Here is a 16279-nt window from a genome sequence, read left to right as displayed (position 1 = left end):
GCGATGGAACCAATGCTGAAGGTTCTTGGACTGATAGTGGATCTAAAAGAAAAGATTACATATCTCCAAACTACAAAGGAAAGAACCCCATGACTCGAACGCAATGGAGGCGTTACCAAAGAAGCCACAAGAATGGACAAGAGGGTTCAAAAATGGTGCAGGCAGGATTTTCTCACTATCAGGCAAAACCCTTTCATAGGAAGTTGACTGAGGAGCAGGCTAAAATAGCAAATGAAAGATTAGCTGCTGGGATGATCCTAGGAAAGAAGTTGATCAAGGAATTGGTCGACGACGATGCTCCAATCCCAAATACAGAAAAAGAGCCTGAGTATTCTCCATTGTCAGACGAAGAAGTCGATGATAACTTTGACATAGAGTCAGATGAATTGCTAATCGACTGTGGGATTGTTTCTGTACTCCCGGCTGAGTTCGACAGAATCTCTGAGGTATCTGAAAATGAAGATGATTTTCTTCCTAACGAGAATGTGGAAGAAACACCTGTTTGTTACTACGTGATGGGAAAAAGAGTGATAGAAGAGCAAAAGGCTGTGTTTGAGAGGCCAGGTCGAGGAATGATGTATCATTTGAAGCCTTTATTCATAAGGGCGAAAGTGGATGGTGTTCCAATAAACAAAGTGTTTGTCGATGGTGGGGCTCCTGTAAACTTAATGCCTTATTCTTCACTTCAGAAAGTGGGAAAGTCGGACAAAGACTTAAGACCCCATAATATGGTACTGTCAAATTATGAGGGCAAGACAAGTGGAATACTTGGAGTAATTCAAGTAAAACTAGCTGTTGGTTCGTCTGTCAGGTCAACCGTCTTCATGGTGATTGCATCGCAGGCAAATTTTAAACTGCTGTTGGGTCGAGAATGGATCCATGGTATTGGGGCAGTTCCTTCCACCTTACATCAGCGTGTGGCCATTTGGAGGTCAGATGGTATAGTGGAGAATATTGAAGCTGACCAAAGTTATTACAAAACTGAAAGTGGTCGCAAACATTTCGACCAGCATTTGGCAAATGTAGCTCCTTGCTACAAAGCAGAAGATGTATATCCTTCTGATGAAAGTGTGTCTAAGTATCTGAACTTAGACCCAAATTATGGTTTCATTTGGAATAAAGAAGATCCTAATGAACCATTGAACCATGAAAGTCCTCCAGAGCAGAGGACAACAATCAAGGACGATGACCACTGAGTCAGAATACCTGGCTCGAATAACGGCCTATTTGGCCGAAAACAAAGAAAAAGCGGCTTTAGAAGCCGAACTAGAGAAAAATATGACGATTGAGGCCATAATAGAAAAAAGTGAAAACGATCAAGAAGTCGATCATCAAGTCGAACGACTTGACGGGATATACGATGACGAACCTTTAGGTTTCGAAATGGATCCATCAGGATCGGTAAAAAGGATGCAAGCTCAAGATCCTCTTGAGGAAATTGACTTAGGTGATGGAGTCATTAAAAGGCCTACTTATGTAAGTACAAGGCTTACAAGTGACCTAAAGACCAAGTTGACTCGACTTTTGAAAGAATACAAAGATTGTTTTGCATGGGATTACAATGAAATGCCTGGTTTAAGTCGACAGGTGGTGGAGCATCGACTACCATTAAACCCAGGGAAGAAACCTATCAAGCAGCTTCCTAGAAGATTTGCGCCAGAGGTTATGGAAAAAATCAAAATAGAAATAGAAAGATTGCTGAAAAGCAAGTTTATTCGAACTGCGAGGTATGTCGAATAGTTAGCTAATATAGTGCCTGTCATAAAGAAAAATGGTAGCCTTCGTGTATGCATCGATTTCAGAGATTTAAATAAGGCTACTCCTAAAGATGAATATCCCATGCCAGTTGCTGAAATGTTAGTCGACTCTACAGCCGGATTTGAATATCTCAGTTTATTGGATGGATATTCAGGCTATAACCAAATTTTTATAGCTGACGAAGATGTACCTAAGACGGCGTTTCGATGCCTAGGTGCTTTTGGAACTTATGAATGGGTGGTAATGCCTTTTGGTTTAAAAAATGCTGGAGATACATACCAACGAGCCATGAATTCCATGTTTCATGATTTTATTGACAAGTTTATGCAGGTTTATATTGATGATATTGTAATAAAATCTAACTCTGAAAATGGTCACTTAGACCATCTTCGACAATCTTTTGAACGCATGAGGAAATATGGACTCAAAATGAACCCTTTAAAATGTGCTTTTGGTGTACATGCAAGGGATTTCCTAGGCTTCGTGGTTCACAAGAAAGGCATTGAGATAAACCAAAATAAGACGAAAGCCATCTTGGAGCTAAAGGCGCCAGAAACAAAGAAACAACTCCAGTCATTGTTGGGGAAGATCAATTTCTTGAGGAGATTCATCTCAAATCTAAGTGGCAAAACGAAGATATTTTCACCACTTGTGAAACTCAAGAACCAAGATCAATTCAAATGGGAACAAGAACATCAACAGGCGTTCGACCAAATAAAAGCTTATTTAACTAAGCTTCCTATTTTGTTACCCCCCAATAGGACAAAGAATATGAAATTATACATAGCTGCATCAGGCTCGACAATTGGGAGTATGTTGGCCCAAGAAGATGATAATGGCGTTGAAAGAGCCATATATTATCTAAGTCGAACCCTAGTAGGTGCTGAAACTAGGTATAATGATATTGAAAAATTATGCTTATGCTTGTATTTCTCATGTAACAAACTTAAGCAATATATAAAGCCTGTTGATGTGTATGTGTCCTCTCATTTTGATATTATTAAACATATGTTGTCTAAACCAATTTTGCATAGTCGAATTGGTAAGTGGGCCTTAGCGCTGACTGAATTTTCCTTGACATATGTTCCTTTAAAAGCTATGAAAGGACAAGTTGTGGCTGATTTCATAGTCGACCATGGGTTAGTCGAATTGTCTGTAAATCAAGTCGAGCAAACTAATTGGAAATTGTTTTTCGATGGCTCTAGTCACAAAAATGGTTCAGGCATTGGAGTCCTAATTATTTCCCCTAAGGGACTTCCAACTAAGTTCCATTACAAAATGAAAGAAGTATGCTCTAATAATGAAGTCGAATATGAAGCCTTGATTACTGGTTTGAAAGCCCTAATAGATTTGGGGGCAACCCGGGTTGAGATTCGAGGTGATTCCGAATTAGTGATTCGACAAATCAAAAAAGAGTACAAGTGCATTAAAGAAAATTTAATAATGTATTATGCAATCGTGATACGCTTATTAGAAAGCTTCGAGCATGTTGAGATCTTGCATGTACCAAGATCCAACAATTACATTGCCAATGAATTGGCACATATTGCTTCTGGGTATAGAGTTTCTAAAGACAAGTTGGAAAATATGGTCGAGATCAAGAATAAAGAAACTCATGAAGTATTTGACCAATTGTCGACGTCAAAATTCGAGGGGGTAGATGATGATGTTGAAATTGAAAATTTGTATGCATTGGAAATTTTTGCCATCGATAATATGACTGATGCTGATTGGAGAAACCCATTGGTCCAATACCTAAATAATCCAGTCGGAGGAACTGATCGAAAGATTAAATATAGAGCTCTAAACTATGTGATATTAGGAAATGATTTATACAAGAAAACAGCCGAGGGTGTATTGTTGAAATGCTTAAGCGAAGCTGAAGCATATTTGGCTGTGTCAGAAGTTCATAGTGGTGTTTGTGGAGCTCATCAATCAGGTCATAAGATGAAATGGTTGTTGTTTAGACAAGGTTTATATTGGCCGACAATGCTAAAAGACTGTATTGAATATGCAAGAGGATGCCAGGAGTGCCAGAAATTTTCAGGTATTCAACATGTTCTAGCCAGTGAGTTGCATGCGATTATTAAACCTTGGCCTTTTAGAGGATGGGCTTTGGATTTAATAGGAGAGATTAAACCTGCATCTTCCAAGCAACAAAGATTCATCTTAGTAGGAATAGATTATTTTACTAAATGGATAGAGGCAATCCCACTAGTTAATGCTGATCAAGAAGCAGTGATTAGTTTCATACAAAAACACATTATCTACATATATGGGATTCCAGAAACTATCACTACTGATCAAGGAACAATTTTTGTTGGTCAAAAAATGCAAGCTTTTGCAGCAGAAACAGGGTTTAAATTGCTGACATCTACTCCATATTATGCCCAGGCAAATGGTCAGGTCGAAGCTGCTAATAAAGTTATCATAAATTTAATAAAGAAGCATGTGGGAAAAAAGCCAAGAAATTGGCATCAAACGCTCGACCAAATCCTTTGGGCTTGTCGAACGTCACCAAAGGAAGCAATAAAAACTACCCCATTTCGTTTGACTTTTGGGCATGATGCTGTATTGCCTGCAGAGATTCATCTACAGTCGACAAGAATTCAACGACAAAATAGTCTCTCGTTTGACGAATACTGGAATATGATGTTAGATGAGTTAGTCGAAATAGACGAAGAGAGGCTAATAGCGTTGGATAGATTAATAAGACAAAAGGAGAAGGAAGCTGTATATATATATGCAAGCCGTTGATGACGTCATTAGAAATCGTGTAAAGAGGAAGTTGTAAAATCAAAAGTCACGTCAAGGAAATGCTTTGAAAGCTGGGTTCAGAAAGTGGAAGCAGTTAATAGCCCACTAACCTAGCGTTTAGGTAATAATTAGTGCCTGGGAAAATGAAACGTAATCATGGCGTAATGGGAATTAACAAAAGTCGAAACCCAAGAAAGAACCGAAACGACATCTTTCTCTTTCCTAAAGTCAGTCAAAAGAAGTCGCTTGGAGGGGCAATTTGTTACCCTAGGATTTCGACTTACTAAATAAATGGGCAACTAAGGCCCAAAATTGGCAATTGGGCCTCAATTTGGTGAGAAGGCCCTAAATTGGTAATTGGGCCTCAATTAAATAATTACATTGCCATTTAGGTCGAAGTGGTTCGACCAAATAACGCTTAGTAGTCGAAGCTGTTCGACTAGAAAGATGATCAGAGGCTTCAGCGTTCGACCAAACCAAAAGGATGCGAAGACTTAAGGATTTTTGGCTGCAGAAACTGAAGTGGAGGTCGAGAGGCAGTAGAAGTTAAGAGGCAGTTCCAGGCAGTTTTTCTGGCAGTTCTCACAGGACACGTGGAAGTCTCACAATTGAAGATCTTGCATGTCGAAGACACGTGTTGACTGATAGCCAGTCGACCGTTAGTAGTAGTTATTTTATTTTTCTATTTAAGCAAGTTTTATAGGAATAGTGAGGGGTCCTCATTTTCTACATAAACACAAGTAAAACTCAAATCTCTGCGCAATGAGTAACGAGTGCAACCTTGGAATGTACGTATGCGTACCAGTTTAATTAAATGCAATCATTTTACATTACAATTTATCTTTCAGTGCACATTTACTGCCTTCTTTTTTATTGCTTTGATTTACTTTAAAGCCTTTAATTTCAGTGTTTACTTTTACGTTAAAGTCACTATTTTACATTTAACACAAATCAGATACACATAACATAACAAAATAAAGCAATCAGTCCTGGAGTATTCTAGTTGACTCCGCAAAGTAACCTTTAAAAAGGAAACTAGCGCTTGTTTACCATTTTTCTGGGTAAACAGTGTTGATTAATGATTGTGATTGGTGGATATGTGTATAAATTGTGACATGTCAGGATGAAATCCGGTGTTATGATTGTGTTGTGTTATTAGTGCACACTTTTGACTTGTGCTTGTGATTGGTATGAATTGGTAAATCTGAATATGCTAAGTAGGATGGATAATTGCTTATGAATTATATATCTGACGATTTATAATGCTATTTAGTTTATGATGTAGTCTCACCCTTACTTTGATGATTTCAGATTGAAGTGGCGGCTTAAGCAATCAGTGAGGATGGCTTGTAAATTCATGTATTTAGTTTTAATAAATAGGTGTCGGTGTCATGCTCTGAGACTTGTAACACTGGGGAACGCTTGATTTAGAGTTTTTTATGCTCTATTATTTCAGTTTGATTGTTTGGATAATTATTTCTTTTGAAACTAAGGCATGTGACCTTATGAATAGTATTTTATGTGGTTTTAAGAATTATCCAAAGTTTGTTTAATTTCCACTGTGATAAACATGAATTTTATTCCAATCAAATGTTGTTTCTCAGTAGAGAATGACCATGAATGTAGAATTTTATTTAAATGAATTGTGACGCCCTTTTATTCATGTTAAACTCTAATTGCTTTATAATTTATGCGGGGAAATTAGAAGGGTGTTACACTCTTATACATTTATTCCATTATTTTCAAAAATATTCATAAACTAAATTTTAATTAAATAATTAACCAAAATTCAATTTATCTAATAATTTAAAAATACGGGTGTTACAAAAGAAGCCTTACAAGTAGCCCGCTTCAGCTTAACTCTATCAGAAATATATTATAAGTACTTAGCTTTAGGTTTATATCTAAAGATAGAAACTCCCATGTATATGAAAGTGGGATGAGCAATGGTGAACCCCAACATGGAAGCCAAAAGTTTGTGTATATTGATGTTCATTGCCCCAACATAGATGAGAGACTTAGAAGGGTTGCAGAATTGACCAGAGCATTGAGCATATCTAGTAAGAAAAGAATGGATGTCTCTAATAGACTTGGCATCACCTTTTCAAAAAACCATAATATCATTAGCAAAAAAGTATATGAAGGAACTTTGCAATTTCTGGTTCCATGAATCAAGATGACAAAACCAGAGTTAACTAAGTTAGTTATGCCCCCACTCAAAACATCTTCCGTAATTCAAAACAGAAGGGGTGACAGAGGATTCCCTTGCCTCACCTCATTGGAATAGTTAAAAAAACCAACTTTCTTTCCATTTAAGCCTATAGAAAGAAAAGTAGATTGGAGAATAGTTAGGATCCAACTACAAAACTTTGCATCAAAGCCAAACTTATCCATAACTTTTAAAAGAAAAGGCTAGTGCAAATTGTCAAAGGCTTTGGTGATGTCAATCTTAAGGGCCACATTACCGACATATGTTTTTTTGTTAAGGAAATCGATAGCTTCAGAAGCAAGGCATATACAACTAGAGATTTTCCTACCATGGGTGAAACCATTTTTCTCCTTGTAGATAATATTAGGGAGAATGCTAGCTAATCTGTCAGCCAGGATTTTGGTAATGATTTTATGCTTGAAATTTGCTAGGCCAATGGGTCTGTAATGCTCCACTTTGCTACCCCCTTGACCTTAGGAATAAGATCAATGGTGTTAGAGTTGTAATATGGAAAAATCCAGTCATCTTTGAAGAATCGAGTCACAGCCTTAGAGACATCATGACCAATAATGTCCCAGTAAGTTTAGTAGAAGATAGCTCCAAACCCATCTGGACCAGGGGCACCGACTTTATTATACGAAAAATTTTATTTTTTAAATTTATCTAAACTATATATATTGTTTATTAAATTAATTTAAAAACTAATTTTTTTATAATAGGGTTTAGAGAAAGTGTATATTTAAATTATATGATAATTTTTGTTGTGCGGTAGCTAAATGGCTCATGAATAAGGATTCAATTCAAAGGCCTAATTTAAAGTTTTGTCTATTTAAAGATGATGAATAGATAAACTTTTGTCAAGAGGTCGCACACGAGAACCCGATACTACCTTCATCACAGTCATTGGAATCAATTCAACAACCTCTTATATCCCACGCCGCATTCACCCGGAGCAATTTGAACCATCATCCATGTATAAGCATATTTACACGCCATAACTGTAACACCCCATAATTTCATAAATTAATTTAATTGGAATTTAAATTAATTATTTGGAATTAATTAATTAATTAAATTATTGGGGAAAATTGTGAATGGAAGTAAATGGGCTTTGTATAGTGGTTAGTAAAAGGGAGGTGCTATTTGAGTAGGCCTTACTAACTATTAATCTATTTTCATAAAATAGAAGAATTTGTGAAAAGAAGAAAATAGAAGCAAAAGAGGAGAAGAGCAAGAACGTGAAAGGGCACGAGGAAGAAGAGAGGAGATTCAAGATTTTAGCTAAGGTAAGGGGTGGCTATTTCCAATTAGTATCTATTATCGGTTTATGGATAATGAAATTGATTATGTATATTGTTGTTCTCGATTGTATGTATTGTGGGTTTTAGGAACCTTTATGGCAAATTAGATGATTTTGATGCAAATGCATGTTTAGGAGTTAAGATTGATATTAGGTAAACCTGAACCATGTTAAGAATGCATTAGAATGTTGAAATTGGTACTATTTTGAAGTTGTGTATGTTTTGGTACGATTTGAGCAGAGTTTGAATTGGTGAGATCCTGTAAAAAAGGAGATTTTTATGTTGCAAACTTACAGGTACGTGGTAATCGGTTACCTGAGGGTGGTAACCGATTACCTGGTGTTGACGTAGACGAAGAAGTGCTGTTCGTTATGAAGTAACCGGTTACTTTATTGTGGTAACCGGTTACCTCTGTTGAAAATTGCGTGTTTGGGCTGTCTGACGTCATCAAGTTCTGAACTCAACACTTTGGAAGAATACTAGTGTTGTGTTACAATGTAAGTCAAGATTATGGAATGCTACTTCTACAACGGTTCTAAGGAACGTTAGTACAAGAGCATTTGATCTTGAATTTGCAAGGAAGCTTTAGAGGCCTTTTAAAGCTTTGCTTCTGTGTCCCATGTTCTGAAGATGCTGAAGATGAGGTTCTGTTGAGCAAGTTATGTAGATCTGAAGACATCACTTCTAAAGACCAAGTGCTGAAGACTCTAAAGATAAGGTTCTGCTGAATAGGTTCTGAAGACTCAAAGACTTAGGTTCTAAAGACTCAAGTTCTAATCATCTACAACATGCTTCATCAGCATATAATCAGAAGCCTTTGAAGACTTAGTAGACCAAGAACGAATTGCTTATGATAGTGAACATAAAATTACTAACGTAAACTATGGCATCTACTCTTATAGGGTGACGTAAGGACAATCCAACCTGTACTTATTATCTATAATTCCTATTATGACTGTTAAAGACTTTACGTCGGTACTTTGCATTTCCTATTCTACCCTCCAATGAATTTATCATGTTCTATAAAGGAAGCCATTGGAAGAATTTGAAATCAACGAACCAATTCTACAAAACTACGTCAAAGGGCTGCACAAATTTTGTTAGAGAAATTCTTTGAATAGTTTTGTATTTTTAGTAAGGAGCTTTTGTTCGTATATTGCTTATCAACATTTTTATGTTGTTGTACTTAAACATTGTGTAATCTGCTTATTAAAAGCATCTTTGTAATACACACTTGTAATCAACATTGGTTGATAGATTCCTTGGGGGACTGAGTATTAGTCAGAAGCCTCGAGAAGACTATGGTTGCGGCCATAATGGTTTCATGATATGGAACAACTGAACTTATTGGGGTTTTCAGCAAGGTTGATCATTAGCTTATTATGGTTGATTCCTTGAGAGTCTAGTGTTAGTTAAGAGTCTCAAGAAGACAGTGGATGCGGTCATTGTGGTTACCTGTAATCAGTTTGGTTATAGTGGATTAAGTCCTTATTGAGAAGGCAAAATCACCTTGGCGGGCGGACTGGAGTAACTTCGTTAACACTGAACCAGGATAAAAATAATTGTGTTCATCTATCTCTATTCACTTGTTAACCCTGTGTTGAATGTTGCAAAAAGATTATATTTTGCGCAACCCAATTCAAACCCCCTTTCTTGTGTTTCTCGCACCTTCAATTTTTTCATAGTTTTTGCCCACAATTTACAAACCTTCTAACAACCAAATGGATATTTTAACTGGCTAATCTCCAAACCAAATGAGATATTTTAATAGGCTAATTCCTAAACCAAATAAGATACTTAAATAGGCTAATCACCAAACCAAACAAGAGATTTTAACTGGCTAATCTCCAAACCAAATGAGATATTTTAATAGGCTAATTCCTAAACCAAATAAGATACTTAAATAGGCTAATCACCAAACCAAACAAGAGCTTTTAACCAGCAGAGCTAAAGAATCAAAACATATATTTTACCTGGTTAATCTCAAGAATCAAACAACAACTTCTTTTAGATATATTACACAAGTGACAACACCATATTGAGTATATTGTAATAATATCACTGCGTTTGAATAATAAGATCTCACAAATATTGTTTTACTCTCAAAGCACTAAGGTAACTTTGTGAAAACATAGAAAAAGATTAAGTAAATGAGAGTAGAATGTGAGAAATAATAGCTCCATATTTGATTTCTGGTGCAAAATGAAAATGAGGAGAAACCCTTTATTTATATAAGAAAATTGGCTCAAAAAAGGAAAGAGATACATGACCTTGTTAACAACTTCATTGATTAACCCTAGCTGTTAATCGATTAAGGATTTCAAAAGATGACAACCTTAATCCCAAAAAAGGAAACCTTACAACGGTTATGTGACTTAAATGATTAAGAGAATTTATAATCGGCTAAGGAGTATTCTAGCTTGCTCTAGTCGATTGGACTAAGTCCTTAATCGATTAGGCCGTTTGTAATTGCTTCTAAATTGATCAGGAACACTCCTTGGTTAATTCCACACAATTCTTGATAGTTTTCCAAAGGTTTTATGATGTTTTAGCAAATGAGAGAGTTTTACAATCATTTACAAGTGTGTGTGTGTGTGTGTTTACCCAGAAAAATGGTAAACAAGCGCTAGTTTCCTTTTTAAAGGTTACTTTGCGGAGTCAACTAGAATACTCCAGGACTGATTGCTTTATTTTGTTATGTTATGTGTATCTGATTTGTGTTAAATGTAAAATAGTGACTTTAACGTAAAAGTAAACACTGAAATTAAAGGCTTTAAAGTAAATCAAAGCAATAAAAAAGAAGGCAGTAAATGTGCACTGAAAGATAAATTGTAATGTAAAATGATTGCATTTAATTAAACTGGTACGCATACGTACATTCCAAGGTTGCACTCGTTACTCATTGCGCAGAGATTTGAGTTTTACTTGTGTTTATGTAGAAAATGAGGACCCCTCACTATTCCTATAAAACTTGCTTAAATAGAAAAATAAAATAACTACTACTAACGGTCGACTGGCTATCAGTCAACACGTGTCTTCGACATGCAAGATCTTCAATTGTGAGACTTCCACGTGTCCTGTGAGAACTGCCAGAAAAACTGCCTGGAACTGCCTCTTAACTTTTACTGCCTCTCGACCTCCACTTCAGTTTCTGCAGCCAAAAATCCTTAAGTCTTCGCATCCTTTTGGTTTGGTCGAACGCTGAAGCCTCTGATCATCTTTCTAGTCGAACAGCTTCGACTACTAAGCGTTATTTGGTCAAACCACTTCGACCTAAATGGCAATGTAATTATTTAATTGAGGCCCAATTACCAATTTAGGGCCTTCTCACCAAATTGAGGCCCAATTGCCAATTTTGGGCCTTAGTTGCCCATTTATTTAGTAAGTCGAAATCCTAGGGTAACATTGTGCATGCGAAAGAGAGAGAGAGAGAGAGAGAGAGAGAGAGAGAGAGAAAAGAGAGTTTCCTTAGTTATTCGATAATTACTTTTATACCTTTACATTACACTAATCACTGAAACAAAAGATCATATGAGTTTTCATACTTCCTTTATTTCATAAACTTGAAGCTTCAAGATTTCTTACTTGATTCGTCATTGATTCAGCACTCCATTCGGATGTGAATCTTCTAACTGATGAGGCTTGATATAACTTCTTTGATAGATATCATCATCAGAGGTTGCTGGACCCGATATCATCAAGGACTTTATCGAACGATGTTAGACCTTAGGTGCTGTCATCATTAATTGAATCTTGATCTCATGAAGACCATCTTGATATAACATCGTGTTCATATATTCTTCTAGACAGGTGAAGACACCACATAATGTCATTTGACATACTCTATTGTCATCATCAAAATAATCACGATCATTTAATGGTTGCAATTAATGATACCTCTATTAAACAAGTCTTTGAATTTTATTAGTCCCCACCAGTTTGGATTAGGTGTATCTCTTATTAATGATGGGACGTATAATTGAAATTTGTTAGTTGAACAAATATTTTCCATGTCATTATTATTTTAATTGATTTTGTTATTAATTTTATTCTTATAATGAATATTAAAAATGAATTAAAAATATTTCTCAATCAACATTAAATTTCTTCCTAGAAAACAAAAGTATTAGAAATCAAATTCCTTCAATCATCAACACCTTTCTTAAGTTCTTTTTCAGGAAAAAATTACAAAAAGAAAAATATTATAAAATATTTTGTTTTCTTTACTCTTATCCCACAAATAAAAAATATTTTAAATTTATTCTTCATAAAAAAAACACACTCTTATCTCTTTTTCTTTTCTCCTATAATTTTATTTCATATATATTTTGAAATTTTCCATTAAATCAAGAATGCTTTCAAGAAGATCTGAAATATATAAATCAAAGGGTTATATCATCTAAATATAGAAATCAAAATCATTTAAATCAATTTGGGTTAAATCAAAATTATATATTAGAAGAATCTAAACAAAAATAATTTGGAAACTTGAAAAAAAATGAACGACAGAGAAAAATCATTCTTTCTCAAAAATATGTGATTGTTTGATTATGGATAAAGAAGATAGTTAGGGTTACAACTTAAAAAGTAAAAAAGCAGGGCTTTTGAATAGTGTTAGCATAAATAAAAATGGAACACTATCCCTTTACAAAGGAGATGAACAAGACAGAAACATGAAAATATAAACTTCAAAATGGAGGATTTTTCTCATTTAAGATTATGAAAGAAAAAAATACATTGAATATACAATCTCAGTACTTGCATGTCATTTCCTTTGACAATGGTGGATTTGATTAGCCAATGGTGTAGGATTTGGTTGTGTTGATTTATTTGGGAGGGGTTGATATTGTTAGAGATGAAAATATGAAAGTGTTGTCTAATGGTAATTGATGCTGAATTTGGTAGGGAGAATCATGTTTCAAATAGTGGTCAAGTTTCTCTCTCCAGTTTCATTCAACTTTATCACCAATTCATTCAACTTTCTCTTATGTTTTAAGCGAAAACATTTTTAAGACGAGCCTCATTAATAATATTATTTTACTGTTATTTTTTTTGTTGCAAAACAAACAATCAAAAGATCTTGAAATTTAAACTTTCTTTCCATACTCATACGATAAATCTATCGAGTTATTATTTTTACCAATTTTGGGCAAACTTAGTTGATCACAATGCATAAATCTCGATTTAACTCAATTATTCCAATAATTATGTTATGGTAAATTTTTTTTTTTAAAATACTTTTTTGCACAAGAATTTTGGAGAAACAAACTTAAGGGTGCGTTTGATTCCTAAAGTGGTAAGTATTAAATAGAATAATACAAGACATATAAGACAATTTTTTATACTATATTGTATTTGATGGTCGATATACTAGATAATTTTTTGGTGTTTAAAATAAAAGTAATCTAATATTTTAATGAGAGACAAAAATTCATGTTTTGATCACGTTCTTTATGTTAAATTCCATGATTATTTTCTACAATAAATAATATAAAAAAAGTTGTCCTATCAATCCCTCCTTTTTTTAGCAAATAAAAAACATCCTAAAAATAAAATAAAATAAACTCATAATTAAAATTAAGTCTAAAATATAAGTTATGCACTATGGCCCTAATTTTTTTCTAGATAGGGCCAATGGAGTTGGAATGATATTGATTCTTACTATTATTCTATTTCTTACATTAAATATCTTCATGGTTGAAATTAATATTAGGATTAAGCATAGCAAATTGGTTAAACTCTACATCATTTTCCAAATAATCTAAATGTTTATCAGCCATTGCTACCCATGCCTCAATTCCCTCACATGTTTCCATCAACACAACTGTATTTGGAATAGTTTCTTTTGTACCACCTCTTTGAGCAATCCACAAAGGCTTTCCCCAACCAAAATCAATTTCTTTAAATCCCATATTTCCCCAACTTGTAAACACAAATGAAATTGGATTTTTATTTTCCATACCTTCAAGCATTAACTCACCACACTCATCACTCCATAAAAAACTAGGATCATTTTTCAATTTCAAATACAATTCTTCATTAACCTTTCCAATTTCATCTCCCAAAACTTTAACCATATCACTAATTTTAGTGTCCTTTTTAACATTCTCACAAACAACCATAGCTGGCCATAGTAAATTTCCAATTGAGTTTTGTAACAAACTCTCTCCCATCCTTCTCCTCATGTCTACAACATGTAAAACCACCACTAGCTTTTTGCTTTCATCACAAGTTTCCTTCATGCATGCTACAATCATGTGTTTACATATAAATGAAGACACTACTTTGTAACTTGTATGTAATTTTGTTTTGGCCGAATCATTTTTCAATGATATTTCTTTCAATTCATTGATTGATTTGTTATCGAATAAAAATCTTCTTGTAGAGCACTTCAGTTCTATCTCTAATCCTTTATTAATATTCAACACGCCTTCCCTAACACCCTTGGTGTTCCTTGGAGGGAAAATCAAAGAAGAAGTTGAGAAATTCGGCTCACAAATTTCATCAATTGACCCATTGCAAATAGAAGACCATGTTTTTAAGAATAGACTACAAGAATATGCATCTAGTATTGTATGGAGATTGCATAAACCAATAGCTATTCCACCACACTTGAAAATGTTTACTTGGACTAATATTTGTGGCAAGATTTCATTGTAAGGATGTGTTTTGTTTGGTTCACAAGGAAGTAATTTGTTTATTAATTCCAATTTTGGAGGACTTAGAAACTCTTCCATTTCCATGTTTGTTGAAGTTTCCATGTATATCGCGCCTTCGTCGTTGCAATCGATAGAGAAGATATCATTTCTTCTACCACAAAGAGGGTAGAAAATTGTTAGTGTCTTAGATAGTGAGTCCTTTAGTTTTGTTGAGACATTTGAGAATTCTTGCATGTCACTTGTTTTGCGATAAAATAGGATTAATGGAAAATATGTGTTTAGTTGAAACACATCAAACAAACATAGTTTGTAGGTTTTGTGTTCGTTGGATGTGGGAGATGATGGTTTAATGATTTGTCTTGATGTAACATTGATTTCCATTGTTAATACAATGTAGAAGCTATAAAACTTACAAGAATTGTGTTCATCTTTGTATGTATATATTATTTTATTTTGGTGAACGCTACAAATTTAGAAAAAAAAACTACAAGTTATTAATTATCATTCATTTAATTTTATTTGATGTTATAGATGATAACTCTAATTCATCAAACTGTGCATATCAATGCACCATATGTTTTTCTTATCTAAAACAAACAAATGTACCATATGTTTCTTTTTGCATTCAATTTTTATTTCTCACATTCGAAACCATTTCACCATAAAATTAAATCCAGTTGATTTTTTATTAATTATTTTCTGAATATATTTTATATCTAATTATTTTAAAGTTGTTTCTATAATATTATTTGTTAACAATTTTTTTAATTGAGTCATATTAGAGAAAATATAATACACTAGCTAAGAGCAACGTCAAAGTTTAGGGTGTGTTTGGTTGTGAAAAGAGTATGAGAAGAGAGAAATAGATAAGAAAGGGTGTGAAAAGAGGGAAATAGATGAGAAATAGAGTAGATTTGATGTATTGTTTGGTATAGTATAAAAAGAAGAGAAATAGAGAAGAAAGAAGTGTTAATTATATAGGAAAATACAAATATACCCCTAAATAAAAATACTTACACAAATTATTTAATTTTTATTTAATTTCAGTTAATAAATTATATTATAATTATTATAAAAAAATAATATAATTAATATATTTAATTATTTAATTAACTATATGAATTTAATTTTAAGGAATTTAAATAATGTAGTCTTTAATTTTGTCTAAAAATGATAGTGATTATAAAAAATTTATGGCTGCAACATTGAAAAGGGATAAAAACGAAATTAAACAAAAACATCAGCAGTGCTGTTCCTTTCTTCGCTGGTTAGAGAAGATTGAAAAAAGGTGTGGGTCCCATGCAAATTATATCTCTCTTCTCAACTTCTCTGCATTCCAAGCAGGAGAAACCCAACCTTTCTCTTCTACTTCTCTCTTCATTATCTCTCTCTTCTCAACTTCTATTATAACATACACACCCTTAGTGTAGACTGGGGCAAACCGTGATCAATAAATTACTAACTGCCGCCAAAATAATTCATGTTTTTTTTTTAAAGTAGGTCATGAATTGGAATTTTAAAAGAGATGTTTTTGAAATCGGTATATATTTTTATCTTGCAAGATTTAAATTGAAGTATGAAAATATACAATTTAG

The 16279-nt window shown here is 33.9% G+C and overlaps 1 protein-coding gene across 1 annotated transcript; it reads right to left on the bottom strand.

The window, feature by feature from the left end:
* Positions 1 to 13706: 13706 nt before the first annotated feature.
* Positions 13707 to 15065, bottom strand: LOC131618876 (stemmadenine O-acetyltransferase-like). The gene has a single exon (XM_058890032.1). It carries the CDS (start codon positions 15063 to 15065, stop codon positions 13707 to 13709), a length of 1359 nt encoding a protein of 452 aa, XP_058746015.1.
* Positions 15066 to 16279: the final 1214 nt, after the last annotated feature.

Source organism: Vicia villosa, linkage group LG7 (genome assembly GCF_029867415.1).
Source record: "Vicia villosa cultivar HV-30 ecotype Madison, WI linkage group LG7, Vvil1.0, whole genome shotgun sequence".
NCBI lineage: Eukaryota > Viridiplantae > Streptophyta > Magnoliopsida > Fabales > Fabaceae > Vicia > Vicia villosa.
The sequence above is the reverse complement of the archived record's forward strand: the minus strand, read 5'-3'. Positions and strand labels throughout refer to the sequence as shown.

Bases quoted from the DNA above. Each gene is read 5' to 3' on its own strand.
- LOC131618876 (XM_058890032.1), bottom strand. From the start codon at position 15,065: ATGGAAATCAATGTTACATCAAGACAAATCATTAAACCATCATCTCCC.